Source organism: Pungitius pungitius, chromosome 19 (genome assembly GCF_949316345.1).
Source record: "Pungitius pungitius chromosome 19, fPunPun2.1, whole genome shotgun sequence".
Classification (NCBI taxonomy): domain Eukaryota; kingdom Metazoa; phylum Chordata; class Actinopteri; order Perciformes; family Gasterosteidae; genus Pungitius; species Pungitius pungitius.
The window spans coordinates 4,320,732-4,339,308 of record NC_084918.1 but is presented as its reverse complement, the minus strand read 5'-3'; the positions used below and the strand labels follow the sequence as shown (position 1 = coordinate 4,339,308).

The following is an 18,577-nucleotide window of genomic DNA, read 5'->3' as shown; positions in this document are numbered from 1 at the left end:
TCAGAGCGTTTCCTGCGTTTGTTTACTTTTAATTGGGGAGAAAGATTGTTTTTTTTCCATTCTCCTGCCACAACGCAAGGTTTAGCATATTGAAATAAGGCTACTTCTTAATCACACACACAGGTCTCATGTTGATTGTGTCCAGACATCTGTTTCTAAATGTTACGTCATTTCCTGTTTCATTTGAAGAGATTTAGAGTTGTTCATTGCTAAATAGCTCATTTCATTAGATCACGGATATCCATTTATTTACCTGGAATAGAAAAAAAAAATGGCAGAGAAGCAAATGATTAAGACATAATCATCCCCTGTTTAATTTGAGGCACTTTAGAATTGACAAATTAAATACACAGCTCTTTTGAGCAGATAGTCAATTAAGTTACACTTCTTGACAAATAGGTGCTGAATCTTTCTTTCACTTTAATTAGTTAAACATCGGATGAGGACCGAATTTTACGCGAAGGTTTGATTCTTGGGATTTAAAAAGCAATTTGCTACCAAAACCAAAGCAGACCAGGCCACACTTGGTGTTTCCACCTAACAGCGCTATCATAAGGATCCCCCCGAAAATAAGTAGAAGAATATTCAGAGTGCAGAAGGCCAGCTGCTCTTCCTGGGTTTATGCTTCACACTTTTACACCCTGGTCACGGCCATCAGAGTCACTTTCCCATATGGAGGTGATGGGCCAACTAATTACGACAGCGCTGTCCTATTAACACATAAGAACGCCATTTGGCCACCATGCATCATTTAAGAGATTCCTCCACACAAGACGACACTTCCCCAATAGCCCATATACGCTGATTAATGGCAGGTCCGTCTGACATTTATGGACAAGGCGAGAAAATGCAAACGGCGAACGAGGACAAAGGCAAACAGGAGCAAAGATCGGCATTATCGCACACAGTGTTACACACGATTTGGGGGGGTGTGGATGACTAGGCTAGATGAGTGAGAAAAAGCACCATTACGTCCATCATGCATCACTGTTACTGACAGAGCCAAGCCTTCCATTTTATCAGAAAACATACAACGATTCCTTCCCACAATGGTTCGGGGCCTGTAAATAAGAATATAATGATAATAATGGCTTTAGTGAGTTATGCTCGGGCTGCAACTCTAGGCCTGTCGTTTTCTGTTCTCCCGCTATTTGTTTGTCTTCTCTGCAAATTGGCTCCATTAAAAAGATGCCAAAATAGTTGATGCCAGTATTTATTATTAATGTAGCCATAGATGTACAGACACCCATTTTAGGGTTATTTTAGGGAAGAAAACAAAAAAAATGTAACCCTTCTCTGGAAAGATCTGGACTTATGGTGTATTCTCACAGTATTCTCTGACAGGGTCACATTTAATCAAACAATATGTGTATCTCGTCTGTCTGTTCAAACTTTACTGGATTAAGGGGGTCGGGGGGCATTTCTTATGCACATTGGAGCTATCAAGCGTTTAGGGTTTGCTTCTGAAATATTTGGCATTTCTGGTTACGGGGATTAAAGAAAATAAAGAAGCAACTTAACAGAAGTAGTATTCTTTTCAGGAGCAGAACGACATCTCGAGTACAATTTAATGCTTGAGCAGAAACCAGAAGCCGACATTCTACTTCATCGATCCGACTTTGAGGAATCCCACCGCTGCTTTAACAGCAAAGAAAGTAATCTAGACACTTGGACCGAGAGGAAGACCCTCAGAGTCACGCGGGAAACGGGAAATCACACGAAACCATCTCGGTTTCTTATAACGCCCTCATCTCTTCACGAAAAACAGCGGTTAAAAGGATGAGAAACGGGCATGAATGGAGACGATTACCTGCCAGAAGTCCACCACGGTGGAAAGAAGCGGGCCCTGCGAGGAGATGTACGTGGGGTTGCGGGGGTCATGGTCCATCTGGTTTGAGGAGGAAGCAGAGTGTGAGACAGCGTTTGGGACGAGGACTGGCAGGATGGAAAGTGTACAGCGGGGTTGAGAGCCTCCATCTGGATGGAGGCTTTGAGGGGCAGAAAACATTTTTCCTTTGTTTCTCCTCCATTCATTTGTTCCTCTGAACGACGTGGACTGGAGTACAAAGAGAACCACTCACTGTTTCAGACAGATGGAAGGTGGTGGTTTGCGACCTTGTGTTTGGGATTTTCTACATTAAGAGCCGAGAAGACCCAGGCCTTTTTAAATCCAATCAATGTCTTCAAAATAAAAAAACATTCATTGGTATTAGCGTGACTATATCTTCATCATCTCATCATTCAGGGATGCTTTTACCTCAGCTTCAGTTAAGTCATGTAACCGCCTTCTTTTCACGGCCCTCCTACCTAATGAAACGGCTTTCGGATCTCAGTTCCTGTCGTGCTTTGACGTGCCGGTGCATGAAAGATGATGCAGCGGTGTGACTTTAACGCCTGCAGGCTGTTGATATGAGGGGGGGGCTGGCTGCTTAAAGGGGAGACATAATAACATGGGGGACTTGATTTGAGGGATGTATTGAGACTTGATTGAGTAGGTGTTGGCTGGGTCCCCCCCTGAAATCAATGATGTATTTTATGCACACCCTCGAGTGCAACATGCATCAGTGGAAAGATGTTGACATGTGTTGCAGGAAAAAAGACTTTTAGTAGAACTATGTGGTTGAAATGAAGAATATTGTGAAACCAAACTTGTCTTTTAAATAATTTCTTCTCGCAAAAAGTGTCCCAGTTATAGAGAGTCCATAGAAGTGTGCGCTGCAGAGTTAAAGTTAAACAGAGTTATTTACACCAGCAGACGACGTTCTTGTATGAGTAGGATGCAGCAAGTAAGATATTTTTCATGAACAATTTGTCAAGGACGCTGAGCATGAGTTTAGCAGTGAAACATTCTGCTTTGAATGCCATTTATTTGTCTCCCCCGTTTTTTTTTATTCTCAGAATTATAAATTGTATAATTTTAGGGGATAAATGTGCGCTAAAATGATGCAGATTTTCCATAGGTACAGATCTGAGCATCTATGTTTTTTATGATTTATAAACATATGAAGCAAGCATATGAAGTGAAGCAGGTGACCTATACGAAGGCTTTCTGAAATGTGAGAATTTGTCCGCCTTTCAATGGAAGAAATTTTCCAAAAACGACAATGCAGTAAACATCAATTGTTGTACTTCCATTGATATTCAATTTTCTTTTCATGCTTCCTGTTTTAGAAGTCTACAGTGGTGGTGTGTCAAAATGAAGATAACCCCCCCCCCCCGCTGAAAGGAAAGGGGGCGGTTCCCCAAACCGAGTGCTACCACTCCGTCGGCCAATCTCAAGGACACAGACAGGCTGTGGCTGTGCGTCCACGTCCCCGCATGAATACTAAGGCGCATCCATAAGGCAGTAGTCCTGCGTCTCAGCTGCCTCCCGCCGGGGGGCCATTGTGGGAAGAAGATAGACCACAACAAAAACGCTCTTCGGTTTGAAGTAGAACTTAAATAGCTCGCACGAATGTCTGTCTCCGCTTTCGAGAAACAGAGCTGGGATGATGTCATCCAGACCAAGCCGACCCGGGTCTCGGACCACATTTCGTGGCCCCTTTGAGTCCGTCCTCCGGGCTAACGGCGCCGTGCAGACGCTTCGACTCCTTTTGTGGTCCTTTCGCCTGCGCGCTTTGCTCGCTGACCTCTGATTCCCGGAGAGAAGTGACAGATTATTTACTCGTAGGCCGCGGCCCCTGCGGCTCATGAGGAGGCAGAAGCCACACTGACAGACGTAATTATCACAGTTTTGCTGGGCTCAGCCAGGGGTCCCTTTTGTGGCTGTAATTACTGTCTTTTCATCCGCACACCGATGCAGCCGCCATTACTTCACCACGTCTTCAACATCCGTCTGTCTTTCTACATGCATTGAAAAAAAAAACCACCACCAGTTTGTGTAAACTTTGCTCTAATCCACAGATTTTTTTTGCCGACTGCTTCCCTTGATTGATTAACCTTACTTTAATATTATTCCATGTATTGGCAAATGAAAAAATGGCTTAATATTCCATGAGAGAAAAGGTAGAAAAAAAATGGTTTGTTCCTGATGGTAATAGGCTTTTAGTGCAGCTGTGTGCGCCCCCTCCTCTATCTCCTCAGACATTTTGGCACTGTATTTGAAATGCATAGTTTTCTGTTCCCTTTGATGGAATCCCTTTTCAGCAGCCTCTGGGGAAATCATGACTGCCAATGTTTTTTTGGGGGGAAAAAACAATCGTAGCCGTCACTATCACTGAGGTCTATTTGGATTTGTACATTTCTTGAGTGAAAAAGAACGTATAATTCTTTATAATGGGAAGGAAAAAAAAAAAAGGGGGGGGGGGGGCTTCTCCAGGGGGCGGCCATTTTGAAAGCAGCACAAGCGTTGTAATTCAACAAGACACACGAATCCACTGAGCTCCATGTATGAACAAAGTTTTAAAAAAAAAAGATCAATGCCCTTGGATCAATGACAAGTCCTTTAAAACGTTGTTTTATCTCAAAGTAAAAGCCAACCACGACAGGTGCTCCTTGCACAAAAAAAGGCAGACATCATACATGATCCACGCCGTAGAGCTACAACAGATGAACAATACTCACTATTGGACTGGCATTGATGTAATCTGAGTTGCCGTGGTTATTCTCCGCTTTCAAGTGGATCCTGGAGTGATCATCTGCAACGGAGAGGCATGACTCATCAACACATGTTCCTTCCCGACGCGATGACACCCGGGTTCTGCAATTTCACCACAGTTTCATCATACACCCAAACTGCTCCGAAGGCCCGATTTACTTCACCTCCAATAAGGAATGTTCCCAGTGAAACGATAAGAAAATATCGTATCTGGGAGCTGTGAGCTGGACTCTTCTCCTAAATTTATTACAAAAAAGCAGAAATGGAAGCTTGAAAGCCGTCATGTGACATGACTTGCTCTAGGCGTGCGATGCAGAGAAGACTTGTTGCTTTAGACGGCATTGCACTGTGAACAGTCTGCTGGTGATGCCTCACTAAACCGCTATTTCAGGAGTGCAGTATGCAGTACATGCTGATCGAGTATGTGGCAGCAAATTTATAACCCACTGGAGCGAATTTGGAGCCGTCGCTTCTGCTCCGTCTGTTCTCAACGCTGCTTTTTTTTTTTTGCAATTTAATTCACACTCATAATTTGCAGTTACTTTTCAAAGCATCAGTCTACACTTCACACACACACACACACACACAAGAAGGCGATTCGCCGGACTCACACACGACAACGGCGTCCGGGCGGTTCTTCTTGGCGTTGTGCTCGCCGCGCCCCACGCTGCAGCCGCTGGGCTCCGCTTGGTAGGAGCACAGGGCCTCCCACTCGCGCTCCAGACGGTTCTTGTTCTTCAAGTGGTCCTCCATGTATGACTGGAGGAAAACAAGACACACAGCTGAGCCACCGCCGCAGACAACCAGCCAGAACCGCACAAAGGACGAGACACATTCTGCGCACACGTTTGGTTTAACGGAGACACAATTTATCTTTACCATCATTGAGATGCCTGATTCTTTTGTTATTTTTCATCACCAAGAGCTTTACGATACATAAACTGCAGTAAAAAACACTAACCACCCCCCCGACAGCATTATGGGCATGATGCTGTACAGCCTTGCTCCCCGGTGAGGGGGGGGTAGGCTGTTGATGATCTGGGTGGGGAAGGTTTATTAATGTTTATGTCCTTGCGCGTTTGACCGAGAGAGAAAGAAATCGCGCACAATTAAGACTCCTGAAAGGTTTGTCTGCTTTGGAAAATACGTCAGGGGTGTTTGAATCACGTCCGTTGCTGCTTGCACAGCCACTGATAAGATTGTCTGCATTTAAGCCTTTGCTTGGAGAAGACAAAATTGAATTCGCTAGAGAGACAAAGATGGAGAAAAAAAAAAGAAGGGGGAAGGGTAGAAGTCTTTGTGTGTGTGTGTGTGTGTGTGTGTGTGTGTGTGTGTGTGTATTCTCCCAAAACAAGGCAAGCAGAGAGCTTAGACGCTGTAGCTGGCAAGACGATCTTTTGTAGCCCAGCGTCGTGTTTCACTTTCTCGCCTGTATCATGGCTCCCCTCCCAATGGGGTTAAATGCTTCAGTCCGCTATTGTGTGAGGCAGAAGATTACAGACTCATAAAGTGATGTCAGGGATCAGCTGGCTAATACAATGAAAGTGATACCCAGATGTGCTGGGGGTTTTATCCCAAATTAAAGGCAGTATAGGTAGGCTGAGCAGAGAGGTAACACTCCATTGTTACAGCCGTCCTATTCACTCCTGTCCGTCAAAAGGGTAATCCAGCTCTTTGCAGAATACATACAATTCTTACATAGATGATAATCGCAAATAAGCTTGTCCAACGCACAATAGGCAATTACCCTTTGGTGGTTCGTGAATTCAGACATCGCCCGCATGCACGCAAAGGGTATTAGGAGATTCATAAAAACATTACAGAACCTACAGACAATGAAATCAGAGTTAATTGTTCAATCGGTCGCTCGGGTCTTAAAAGCAGCGCCGACTAAAAGCAACTCTTGGGATTAATTCAGCTGCCTAATGAGAACACAACAGCACACGGCGTTCTGGCTGAACCCATTAATGACACAGAGTGACATTTCTGAAATATTAGTGGAGATTTCTGTTTTTGTACTCCATTCCCAAACTTTTAATTTTATGCCTTTGAAAAAAACTCAATTATGAAAAAAAAACTAAAACCTAGTTAATCTCAACTCTAATAGCAGCCAACACACACACACACACATATTATATATATATATATATATATATATATATATATATATATATATATATATATATATATATATATATATATATATATGTATTTGCATGTGTGTTGGTGCGCATCGCCTACGCAAACAGACAGTGCCGTCTGCCCAGGAAAGTGACAGCATGCCATTATGGCCACTTGACAGAGCCTGTCACCACTATGCTCTTGTCACCCTTTACAAGTACTCTCTGCTTTCCAGCCTGACAGCATCCCACCTCCCCAACCAATATTACATCTCCATGTACTTGATAAATCCACTCCGGATTGCCTCCCGTTCTATTCAAACGATGCCCTGAATCGATTGCCTTCCAAATTCATATTTTCGCAGCTTAACGCGATGCAGCCATTGGGCCCTTATCAAGCCCTCCTGGTCCACGGCGGGAGGGGGGCGGGGGGGGGTAGAGGGGGGCATTGGACCGTGGCGTATTCCAGAGACAGGGTAACGAAGGTTTAGTGAATGGGGGGGGGGATTATGTCTGCCAATCAGAGGGTTGGGATGGGAGGCCTGGGTGTCAGGGAAACAATGTCTAATCCTTCCTAAGCAGTCTCCTCGGCAGCAGAGGGGTGCCGGGTGAAATCAGGATGAGGGGAAGACCAGGGGAGGCAGACACACAACAGGTAACACATTACCGTCAAGCTCTTCTGTCGAATTTAATAGAACAATGCTGGTTGGAACACGGCACTTTCTGATATGATAAGCAGCGGTGGGAGGTGGAAAAAGAAGGTGTTAATATGTATGTCTTTGTCTGCTAGCTAATAATAGCTAAATGAAAAGGACACATCGTTTTGACTGAGATCATTTGTTCTGTTGCTCATGGACTAAATGAAACTAAATATCACAATAACTACTGAACATAATAAAAAAAGAGCCTCAAGCAAGGGATGGACAGTTAATAATGCCAAAGAAAAAGTGCTGTCCATGGTGCTGAAGGGATCGCAGCAATAAGCACAGACATTCATCCCACATCTGGTAATCATTTTTGGGGTTTTTGTAATCCTTAAGTAGGACACGTACGACATGTCTGTAACATTAAGCTGCAGCGGAATAAGTTAACAGAGAGAAGATGGAAAATGATGGCCGAGGCGTGTCAGGTGACAGACACAGAGGCATCCAATTTCACTTCTGAAGTTGAAAGTCGTTATGCAAGACTTTTCAAATCTTTGTGCGGGTCGAGCGGTCGGGTGCAAGGCGGTAGTTCATAGTGGTTGTGCATGTGTGTGTGTGTGTGTGTGCGCACGCGTGCGTGCGTGCGTGCGTGCCATCTGATCGAGCCTCACAATAAGGACCCCCAGCGTATGTGCTTTGGAAAGCCGGGTATTCATCATCCTTCTCCACACGGTGCGAGCTCCAAAGAGCGAGAGAGCGGAGATGAGAGGAGAGCTGAGATGGGAAAATATAGGTCTGAGATCAGTGATAACAAGGCAATCTCACACATGGTTTCATGTGAGATGGCGGTGGAATTTTAAAGAAGAAGCCCTATAGAACATCTCCATGTCAATCACGGCATGAAAGAGAATCAAAGGTCCCTGAGTGTTTAACTCTGTACATTGCAATGGCTGCTTGGAAGAAACTATGGCTAATAATCACGGCTCCTAGAAATGATTCACAGTTTCTCTTTTGTTGTCGTGGGGCTAAATGCTTTTCTATTGTCAATGCTTTCAAAAGGGGCTTCACAAACAAGCCTTGACGAGTGCAACAAAACCCATCTATTACCACCAATACAAGGCATTACTCAGATTCACTCTCATTCATTATAGCCTCCCAATATAAAAGCTAGACGTGCAGTGTGATGAATGCTCCCTCCAATAATGGAAACACTGCAAGGCATCTATCCATCTCTTTTATCAAGCTTGTCTCCAATGAATGAAGCGAAAGTTGTGAAAAATTAAAACAATCCGTTGTGAGTGTGGAAGCGTTGGCAACATTTTCTAAGCAAAAAAAAAAAAAACGGAAAACATCCAAGTAAAAATCAGATGAATTACAATATTTCAGTATTTCGGCTCTCATCTCGCAAAACCACGTCCGCCGTTATGTTACCGCTGCAGTAAGAGACAGACGGGGTAAGCGATGTAAATGAAGAGAGACACGGGGCAAAATGATAGAGAGAGGAAATGACACAGTTAGGGGAGGAAAAAGTTAGAGGAGAAAAAATGAAGACAACAGAGCCGAGATAAACCAAGAGGAAAAAACAGCGGGAAGAGTGATGGGAGAAAAAAGCCAAAGATAACAAGGTTCTGAAGGGAATGAGGTGAGAGAAGAATGAACAAGAGACTCATCCAAATAGATAAACAGAGATATCCCGCTGTTTGTGTTGAGCACAGGCCCTGGCATATCCATAGACACGAGGAGTTTAAAAGCAGACACACAAAGGTAAACTCACATTAGAACCTCTGAAAAGCTCATTCCTGGCCAAGAACACGTTTCCAGATGATCTCTGGTACCCCAAAATGAGCACAACCCGACCAATTCAAGCCAACACGGGTGCTGTGTGATACGGTTTATTGCATAGAACACGTTGTTGTTAAAATACTTTGTGTGAATAGGCAAATTGTGTTGAATTGTACCATACAGCATCACGAGGCGTTTGAACAATTTATCTCTTAACTTAGCAAGGTACCAGTAGGGTGCAAGTGCTCCTTGTTGATTATCAACACCCAATGTCTTCTTACCTAAAGAATTGCAATCTATAACGTCTCTGAACCCACTCTGACAGGTTAAGAGCCACAAAAAAAAAAGAAATCAAAAAACACAACCAAACCTCCTCCTTCCCCACTTTCCCCCGCCACGTGACTCGGTATACTCACCAGTATCATGTGACCGGTGGAGATGTCCATGTTGGACGGCACGGGCTCCTCGCACCAGGAGGAGGTGCTGCTGCGGGTCGAGGGGCTGGCCGCCGGCCCGTCGCTGAACTGCGACGAGACGCTGTTGAGCCGGGAGTGGCGCAGGGTCTCCGGCCGCTCCACGCGCTCCGACGTGCGGGTCGCCATGCGCTGGCGACACAGCTCCTGGAAGGTCAGGGAGGGGAGATAATGGTGGAACACTGAGCTTCCAAAATGGCTCCTTGCCTAGGTATTCATCCTCTTTTCATGAACAGAACAATAGTTGCATGTAGGTGATGTGCTTATCCTTGCTGTCAGGGGCTGAGTCCCCTAAATGCACATTGTAAAATCCAGTATCTCGGCTGACTTCATCTGTCCTCACTTGCCTAGATTAATGGCTTATCCTTGTGGATTATGGAGCTTATTCTAATTATGTCAAAAATACATGGTTGAGAAACCATGCACGATTTACAGAATAAATTCAGTATTTCCCACCTGGATGTCACACAGCTTCTGTCTTCACTGTATGAGAAAGGTTCTTTTGGTTCTCAAAGAAAGTGTGCTTTTAAAATTAATTCCTGCACAAAACCACCATACTGCACAGTCAGGCCCGAGTGCAGAAAGTACTTTCTTTAAAAAGAAGAATTGGGATCTTTGTTTAGCAAAGAAAAGAGTCTATCCATCACTGAAATAGGAACAGCACAGTGGAAGGTATATAACCACAGAGAACCAAAGTGCATAAGCTCAATTGTAAAGTATAATTCTCTGTTGTGATGGATATCACCAGATTTTGGGAGACTTTGGAAAGCCCACCGCTACAAAGATTACACTCCTCCGAGTGACTCAGCTTTTCTCCCAACATGCCTCAGTGCAGAGACAGGGCAACACAAATCCAAAGACTAAGCATCACACACTCCAATATATACAAAATGAAAAAGAACGATGAAATATCGTGCATTTAATAAAAGGTGTAAACGAACAAACAGCAGCTGTTACACAGTCTCCCTGAATCCCTCCATAAGGTGTGGTCACACTTGATTTTTCTATGTTAAATTCCTAATCTGGAATCCCATCATGTTTGCTATTTCGGAGGCAAAACCAGTCATCTCCACCGAATAAATTTGCATACTCAATTAATAACAGCGAGGGCAAGGCAGAGCGGAGAGAAAGCTTTGTGAAAGCACACGCTATCTCATGATCCATCGGTAGTGATATTTCCCAGCGGAGCACGGGCCTCCTCTAAGCCCTGGTCTTGGATCAGCTTTGCTGCCGTCAGACCTCAATGATTAGAACCATGAAGCGGCGCCCCGGGGCCGTGGCCCCCGGGGCAACGTCCAGGTCCGCCTCATAACTCACCCCACTTCTCAGGCCGTACCGAGGGGCAGGTGGAGAGGAGCGGGTTAGCGGCGGGGAGGGCCAGAGGACAGACACGCGGGGAGCCCCCCCCCGTTTCTCCCCCCTCGCGCAGAGGGAGGAGAAACACAGGGCGAGAGGAAAACGACGTCTAACGCTGTGTGCTGTCATCTAACCATATCGCTCTCCCACAGCATACTGATACGCAACTTTCTGTCAAACAGCAAGAAAAACAAAAACAATTCACGCTTAAAAAAAAAAAAAAAAGGACATTCTTTAGTTTGAAAAATCCTTCCGTATTTAAATTAGTTTTGCTCATCTGTGGCCCTCTTTGTAACAATGTCACTGCTCCTGCAACGGATTGAGAGAGGCGGATCTGTGAAAACCTGATTAAATATTGAAAATGTGAAAGCGACATGCAGATAAATATGTTCTGAGTGGCATGCTGGGCACAGCTGAGCCCCAACGCCGGAAAAATCAATACAGCCCAGGCTTTCCACGGCCCGGGAGGAACAGAGGGAATAGGTCACAGCGGCTGCCGTTCCTCTGTCGCTTTCTCTCAATCTCCCTCTCTCTGACACACACAGACACACACACACACACACACACACACACACACACACACGCACACACACGTCTCAGGCACGGTGGAGCATTGAATAACTGGATGGAGCGAATATCTATCCACACAATAAGTCGAAAATCCAACAAATTAAGAGCATAAAAATAAGTGAGATGGGATGTTCACTTATTGCATTACATGGTAAAAAAAAAACATTAACATTACATTACATTAACACTCCCACCAACCAATCAGAAAACATCTACCCTCCTCGCGCAGAGTGTGCGCTCCTCCAATCGCAGAGCCCGGGCTAAGTGCAGCAGAACCCGATTGGCTCACTGCGAGGGGGGGGGGGGGGGGGGGGTGGCTGGTCTAACCTGATAGGTCGCCGTGGCATCGGTACTGGTGTCAGTCCCCAGGCTGGCCAGCTTCTCCTTCATGCGCAGGTGGGAGCGTTGGCGCACGCAATAGAAGGTGGTGGACACCGCCAGCGCCACCAGGATGAAGAGCATGCAGAGGACGGAGAGCAGCAGGAACTGGCCCGACTCCACGCGGGTCTCCTTCACCACCGGGATCTGGGTCAGGCTGCCCCTCTGGAGGACACACACAAACAGAGAGAGAGAGAGAGAGAGAGAGAGAGAACACTCCGTCAGAGCAGTAAAGGAGACCACTCTCACCCTTTTAGTCTTTTTTAAAAAAAAATGTTTTACTCGCAGCATGTCTGCAGTGCATCGCCCGCTGAAGGCTTTTCTCAATGCCTCCTTACCTACCTCCACCCCCCACTCGTTATCCACATCCACCCCTCATACTGGCCTTATATTACGCATTCAGACGGAGTCAACCCCTATTACCCGCGTGGTCCAGTGCAGTCTCCACAATATAGATATTTACAACCCAGTTTGGGTGCTGGCAGGGGATACTAAGCGCTTGTGCTTAATTAGCTCCTCTGGTCCTCTGGTTTGGCTGGATTAGGCCCCGGGCCCAAGCCGCACAACTAATGGAAACCAGTGCTGGAGAGACACAGGCAGCCCAGACTGGACCTTCACACATCCACCGCCAGTTGAAAAGAAAAGCCTTTTCAAAAATGCAAACCCTCACTGCATGTTAATTGAAACAGGAAGGTATTGTCACACGGTGGCAGACTTGTTTTTAACAAATCCTCTTAGAGATTTTCATCAGCGTAGGTTAAAGAATTGGCCTATGTGTTGATAATTGGTTCACTCAAGGCCATTTACTGTAATGATAAATCCCCCCTAGGGCTCGATTGCAGAATATTTTGAGAGCGTAACAGCAATAATTACAAGCATTAGTTGGGAATGATAAAGATTTTGTTTGCTGATTGCATAAAATGTACGCAGACATTCTGCCAAGCTACTTTTGTATTCAACTCCCAAGGACTTATCATAAAAATGCACATTTATATTCAGATAAAGTCTCTATCACTAACGCAAAAACCATGGAGTTTCTGTAAAGGCCAATTCGCCACAGTTTCCGATCTATTTCTGTCAGCTGCATGATGCCAATAGCTATACATCTGCAAAAGGGCAATATCAATAACAGAGAACAAATCAGCAGGCTCCTAATTGTCCGCATGCAAGATTGAAAGATTGATGGGCGAAGTGAATCAAATTTACAATATGAAAAAAAAAAAAAAAAAAAAAACCCTGCCAGAGCTCTGACATTTAGCCCGAGGGGGTCTAATAGGCCGGCTGAAGGATGGATGCTTCTTGTTATACCATTTTCAAAACAAGACACTCGAGCTCACACCAGTAACAATACGGTTTGACCTTGTGACTCGTAATTGCCGATGTTTTAGCGGACGTGCGGATGCCAAGGTCTTTACGATTTACCTTGTTGGGCCCCGACGGCGGTCGCTGTTGATTGCGATCGGCGGGGCCGGAGCGTGTCGTTTTTAATCAAGCAGCGAGAGGTTGGACGACAACTGCGAGGTCTGAAGAGGCTCGTGTGCGGGAAACTGAGGGGACGGATGGCCTGCATCCAACGACTGGTCCGTGTCGCTCAGTGATCAAATGAATATATAGTCAATTTCCATGAGTACTTTCAGCCAGTATCCTTCTCTCTCCTAATCACACAATAAAAGACTGAATGTAAAGCGCATTAAAAAGCCTGTAGACACAGAATGTCACATGCCTCTGACACCAAAGGGCCCTCTAATGGTTCAAACCTCCCTGACAACACCGAATCCCAAACTATTCAGAATAAACTGAATTTTTTTAAACTAAATTAACAAAATTAAATTAAGACGTGTCTCTACAAACGGTGGCTACTCTTACTCTGTAGGTAAACGACTTGAAATGATGCATTTTATAAGGATTTCCACTGTGGGAGCAAACACACTGCACTGTAAATTATTTCCCTGTTAAATAACAGGAATTTACTGGCAGCAGGGTTACCATTATTTTCATGTTATTTTAACAGTTTATTCCTGTTAATGTTTTTTTACAGTGCACACCCGTAATGTTTTTTAACAGGAATTTACTGGCAGCAGGGTTACCATTATTTTCATGTTATTTTAACGGTTTATTCCTGTTAATGTTTTTTTACAGTGCACACCCGTAATGTTTTTTAACAGGACTTTACTGGCAGCAGGGTTACCATTATTTTCATGTTAAATCACCATTTATTTAGTTTCCTTTAAATATTGCTTTTAAAATGTATTGATTATTATTTTAGCATAGTAATGTGTACCATTGATTGTAATATACATATTTCTAGCTTGAGTTATTATAAGAATAGGTATAATACATCACATAACACTTAAGTGAAAGAAAACGAATAGTTCCATGTTCAAATGAACTTTTTTATTGTAATAGAAACACTGAAAGTTAAATACTTACAAATGTAGGCACATATAGATCGGATCAATCACAGAAAAATACACTACATTGCCCAGAACGCACCTGAACACACCTCCACTGAAAGAGAGAGAGAGAGAGAGAGAGACATAAATAATAGAAAGTCTGAAAAGTAAAATTTATTGGCAAATGGCAAAGAGCATGAATGTATGTATCTATCTCACCTTTTTGAAATGAAATCCCACTGGAAGTCCATCAGTCTGCGCAAGAGGCTGGCGATGTGTGAATTTACCGTTCTTTTTTTCCCCTTTGCAGCCTTTGTCCCCTTTTCTGGGTTTATACCCACAAAGCGTCTGAAAAATTATACACGGGTTGGAAATCTAGTAATTCACACAGACTAACACTACAACAAGACAACAAATGTCCATGAACTATCCTCAACATACTATCCTAGGCATCTATGAATATTGTAAGTTGCACTAAAACTTTCTAAAGCAAAGTTAATTGCTAAATCCCATCACCAGACCTGCTGAAACCATGCTTGAGCCACAGCTAGGCCAGAACAAATGCAGGTGTTAACAGACAATGTCTTACCTCTGGATGAATTCAAGTGTGCACGCTGCCTCCTCTTGGTACTGTAGGTTGAAGATATAAAAACCGGAGAAAAAAGACGCCAGCCCTGTCACAAAGGTCGACTGGATCCCTTCGCCCACAATCTGGCCCTCAATGCTGAGCATCCAGCGTTGGAAGTGGTTTCCTGTTTCTCCTGAAACAGAAATGTTTTAACTGTCAAATTTCTGTTTTAGTTTTCATTTTGAATACAGAGTTTAGTTTGATACCATTTAATTCACTACATACAACACTAAAACCAACTTACCAAGAAGTATCAGACGAGGCGTTGCAGGTAAAGCTAGTGAACTCTCAAGGTCAGCTGCACTGGCATATCAAGTCCTGAGACATCTTCGGAAAAGTGAGACAGAAGAAGATGGATGACTTGATAGGACAGCTCGACATCATCATCAAGCTGACTTCCTTCATCCTTTCATTTGTCGGTTTAGTCTTGAACAACACAAGACTTATTGATAGATTATAAGACACCATTCAAATGTCCACCTGGTTCTGAGGGATACATGCAGTGAGATCTTCTTGATCAGCAGTGTGATCAGGGATAGTGCCCTGCATCTGCATCTGTAATTAAAAACAAATGTAATGTAAAATAGACACACCCAGGGTGGGAAATTAGCACCTGCCACAAGCCAATGGCGGGTGACTTTGCCTCGCATACAAGCCACAGTGGCGGGTGGAGTGGTTTTCAGCGCTCTAGTCTGTGACACATATAGCTAATCTGAAGTACAGACTAGAGGGCTACATTGGGATTGTGTGCCGCCGGGTCCCGCGAGACCCAACGCAAATCTCGCAGGAGCGCCAGCGGGCGGTTTAAAAAAAAACACAGCGGAATCAGAACCATCCCACACCAACCGTCCCGTATTACCCGGAACATCCCGAATTATGGGCAATTTAGATTTGTCCCGACCGGGACAGCTCCAGTCCCGATTTCCAATCACAGCCTGCTAAGTCAATGACGCGCGAATAACTCCCGGTTGTTGTGAAGTTGTGGCGCATCAGACCAGTGCGCGCGGGTGCCGGGTGGCCAGAGCGGAGCATGTGAAGTTGTGCAAGCCCGGCCGCCGACGCTAGCCCCCCCCCGCCCCCGTTGAGACCGCCCGCTAGCCCCCCGTTGAGACCGCTAGCACTAGCATTATTTATAGATTTAGATCGTATACATGAACGGACATTAAAATAAGCGCATTGTTTTGTAAGATTAATGGACAAACTATCAAAACTTTGCTAGCTTGAATCACCTCGGCTCATTAGCAGCTAGCTAAATTAAACTTCATAGTGCAAGTCCGTGGCGTTTAGTATACCTCAACATCACTGATAAATGTTAACTATGCATGACTTTAAAGAAATTCTAGTTAATCTCACCGGATTGTTGTGGTTTTCCTCGATGTAACCAGAGCGATTCTCCGACATGGAATGGCCGTGTGTCCGTTGCGTTGCAGGTTCAAATGCCTTCTTACTCGCTCTTTGCCAGAATGCAAAAAATACTGTATGAACCTGTTATTTCAGAAAGTGGCGCGAACGTGATCAGAAAGACACACACACACACACATCTACACACACAGATTTGGAGCGCAGTTAGTCAATTAAATGTTAGGTGTCTCGTTTAAAATCGGGAGGTATGATTATGGTAATAAAAGCAAGATGATTCTTTATAACATTTGCAGTACAGAAATCACGTGGTGTTCTGTCTAACCTTCATTCAGTGAATGCATACAATATTTAATTTCTTAGTATGCAACATCGACAATATTGAATTAGTCATTGTTTTGCAACTTACAAAACCATACCAGACCATCTAACTCTGGCCGCCATCTTTGAATGTTCGGTTGTGCTGTTAAATAACAAAAATGAATGTTATTTAGCAATGAGGTGTTAAATAACATACATGAGGCGTTATTTAACATGTATTCCCTAAAAATTTACAGTAAGCTGCAGTTATTACAAATAACAGGTAAATCATGTTGAAATTTGGGTGTAAATTAACGGAAACATTTAACAGTGTGCGTGCATAAAGCAGTGTCTGAAGGCGGTGTGTTCTTCCACGTTTAAAGACACAGAAAGGGAGAGAGAAAGATGACAAAGAATTACCTTCATGGGCCTCCGGCCCTTTTTTCAAAGAAAACACATATTATAATGTATTTGTGTGATTATCATTATTTTACAAAAATTACGCCATGTCTTAAAAAACAGATTTATCAGTCTAAATATAAATAAAAAAAACAGAAATACGGAATAATATTAATGTATGAAAAAAATTGAAATCACACTAATTGTATGTATGTAATTCTATGATCAAAGCTTGAACCATGAAGAATAGAGCATCATTTTACACAGAAATCTAAGAACAACAAAACTGCCATTAAATAAAGAATCTGATTTTTTCCCTTCATGAATTCTTTTTAACTCAGTAAATTCACTTGGATGGATTTTTATAAAATTTGTGTTCCCACTGCTTTTTATAGGATCCACACAGAAATGATTACTCCCTGCCTCATACAGACATACTGCTCTTGTGTTTCTTTCTTTCTATTCACATTGCCCCGGTGTGGTGAATTGGCCAATCTGAGAGGAGACAAGGGGCAGATGGATTTCGGTGCTCTGGATAATTCAAATGATGGAGGAGAGTTCAGGCAGAGAGGTGTCGTTGGGGCGGCTGCCCATTCACTCACAACACAATACCCCCCCAAAAAGTACAAGAAAATCCTCCCAAACACACAAACCTCAACTCTAAAATATGGTCGTTCGTATGTTTTGCAAGTTGCAGCTACATTTGAAAAAAAAGTAGATTCTATGCAATACAATGGGACTGAGAGCCCTGTGATAAACTCAGAAGATCAAACTGAAATGTTGAATTAAGCAACATTTTATAAGCATGCTGTTTTGCATGGCTCAAAGAAAAAAAAATGGCTCTATTTTTTTTAAATTTAAAAATAAATAAATAAAGCCATAAGATGCGGACGAACTCATAGTACCATAAAACCTGCAACACCACATTTCCCGTGTAGGCCAACTCCAAGAATATATCCAAGAATTGAATAAAATTATACACTATAAGATACTAGATAATATACAGACAAGATACAGAAAATTATTTTTAAACGATATTATAATAGAATAACTATATAAACATAGAGACACTAGCTTTCAGTCTCTAGTCTCCGGACAGGTTCACCATGGACATAAACTCTGCAGCCAGATGTGCTCAAAGCAAACCATCGGGCTCAGTTCGAGGACTCTGCGTGTTGATCAACGACGTGTGGGTTGCTCGATCATATTTTATTCTTTAAGCTTTCGTAATTGTCGACCTCCATCAGACTTTGGCCGCAGAGCGGATGAGAACGACGAAACCGAAGCTAAAACGTCCCGAAAAACTAAACCAATATAAAAATCATTTTCATTCACACAGGAATCCAGGTTTCTAAGGCGCATTTTACGCATTCGACGCGTTAAAACTTGCACACGGAACATTAACAATCATTTAAAAAAAAAAAAAGAAAACAGGACAGTTGCACGTTACAAGCCTAGATATAATTACCCAAATCCATGTCGCGGCACAGAGTGCCCATTTCGCAGCGAGCGGCGGCAGCGGCTGCGTCCTGTATTCCAGAGAGCTCCACCGACTGACGCCCGCCGCGGCTCCAGGAC

The 18,577-nt window shown here is 43.7% G+C and overlaps 1 protein-coding gene and 1 long non-coding RNA gene across 3 annotated transcripts in view; both read right to left on the bottom strand.

Annotated features, from left to right (window-relative positions):
* ptprn2 (protein tyrosine phosphatase receptor type N2) overlaps positions 1-18,577 on the bottom strand; it is a 99,022-nt gene that overhangs the window by 9,848 nt on the left and 70,597 nt on the right. The window contains 5 exon segments of the mRNA XM_062559239.1: positions 1,811-1,888; positions 4,564-4,637; positions 5,209-5,356; positions 9,560-9,763; positions 11,870-12,085. Of these exon segments, the coding sequence (XP_062415223.1) occupies positions 1,811-1,888; positions 4,564-4,637; positions 5,209-5,356; positions 9,560-9,763; positions 11,870-12,085 (720 nt within the window).
* LOC134107480 (uncharacterized) lies at positions 13,878-16,925 on the bottom strand. 2 transcript variants are annotated; one of them, XR_009942753.1, is made up of 6 exons: positions 16,295-16,925; positions 15,422-15,496; positions 15,186-15,268; positions 14,903-15,074; positions 14,533-14,661; positions 13,878-14,428 (listed from the first exon to the last, which is right to left on the bottom strand). It is a non-coding gene; the product is annotated as an uncharacterized LOC134107480 (long non-coding RNA). The 2 variants fall into 2 exon arrangements; XR_009942752.1 differs by having other exon boundaries at positions 13,878-14,661.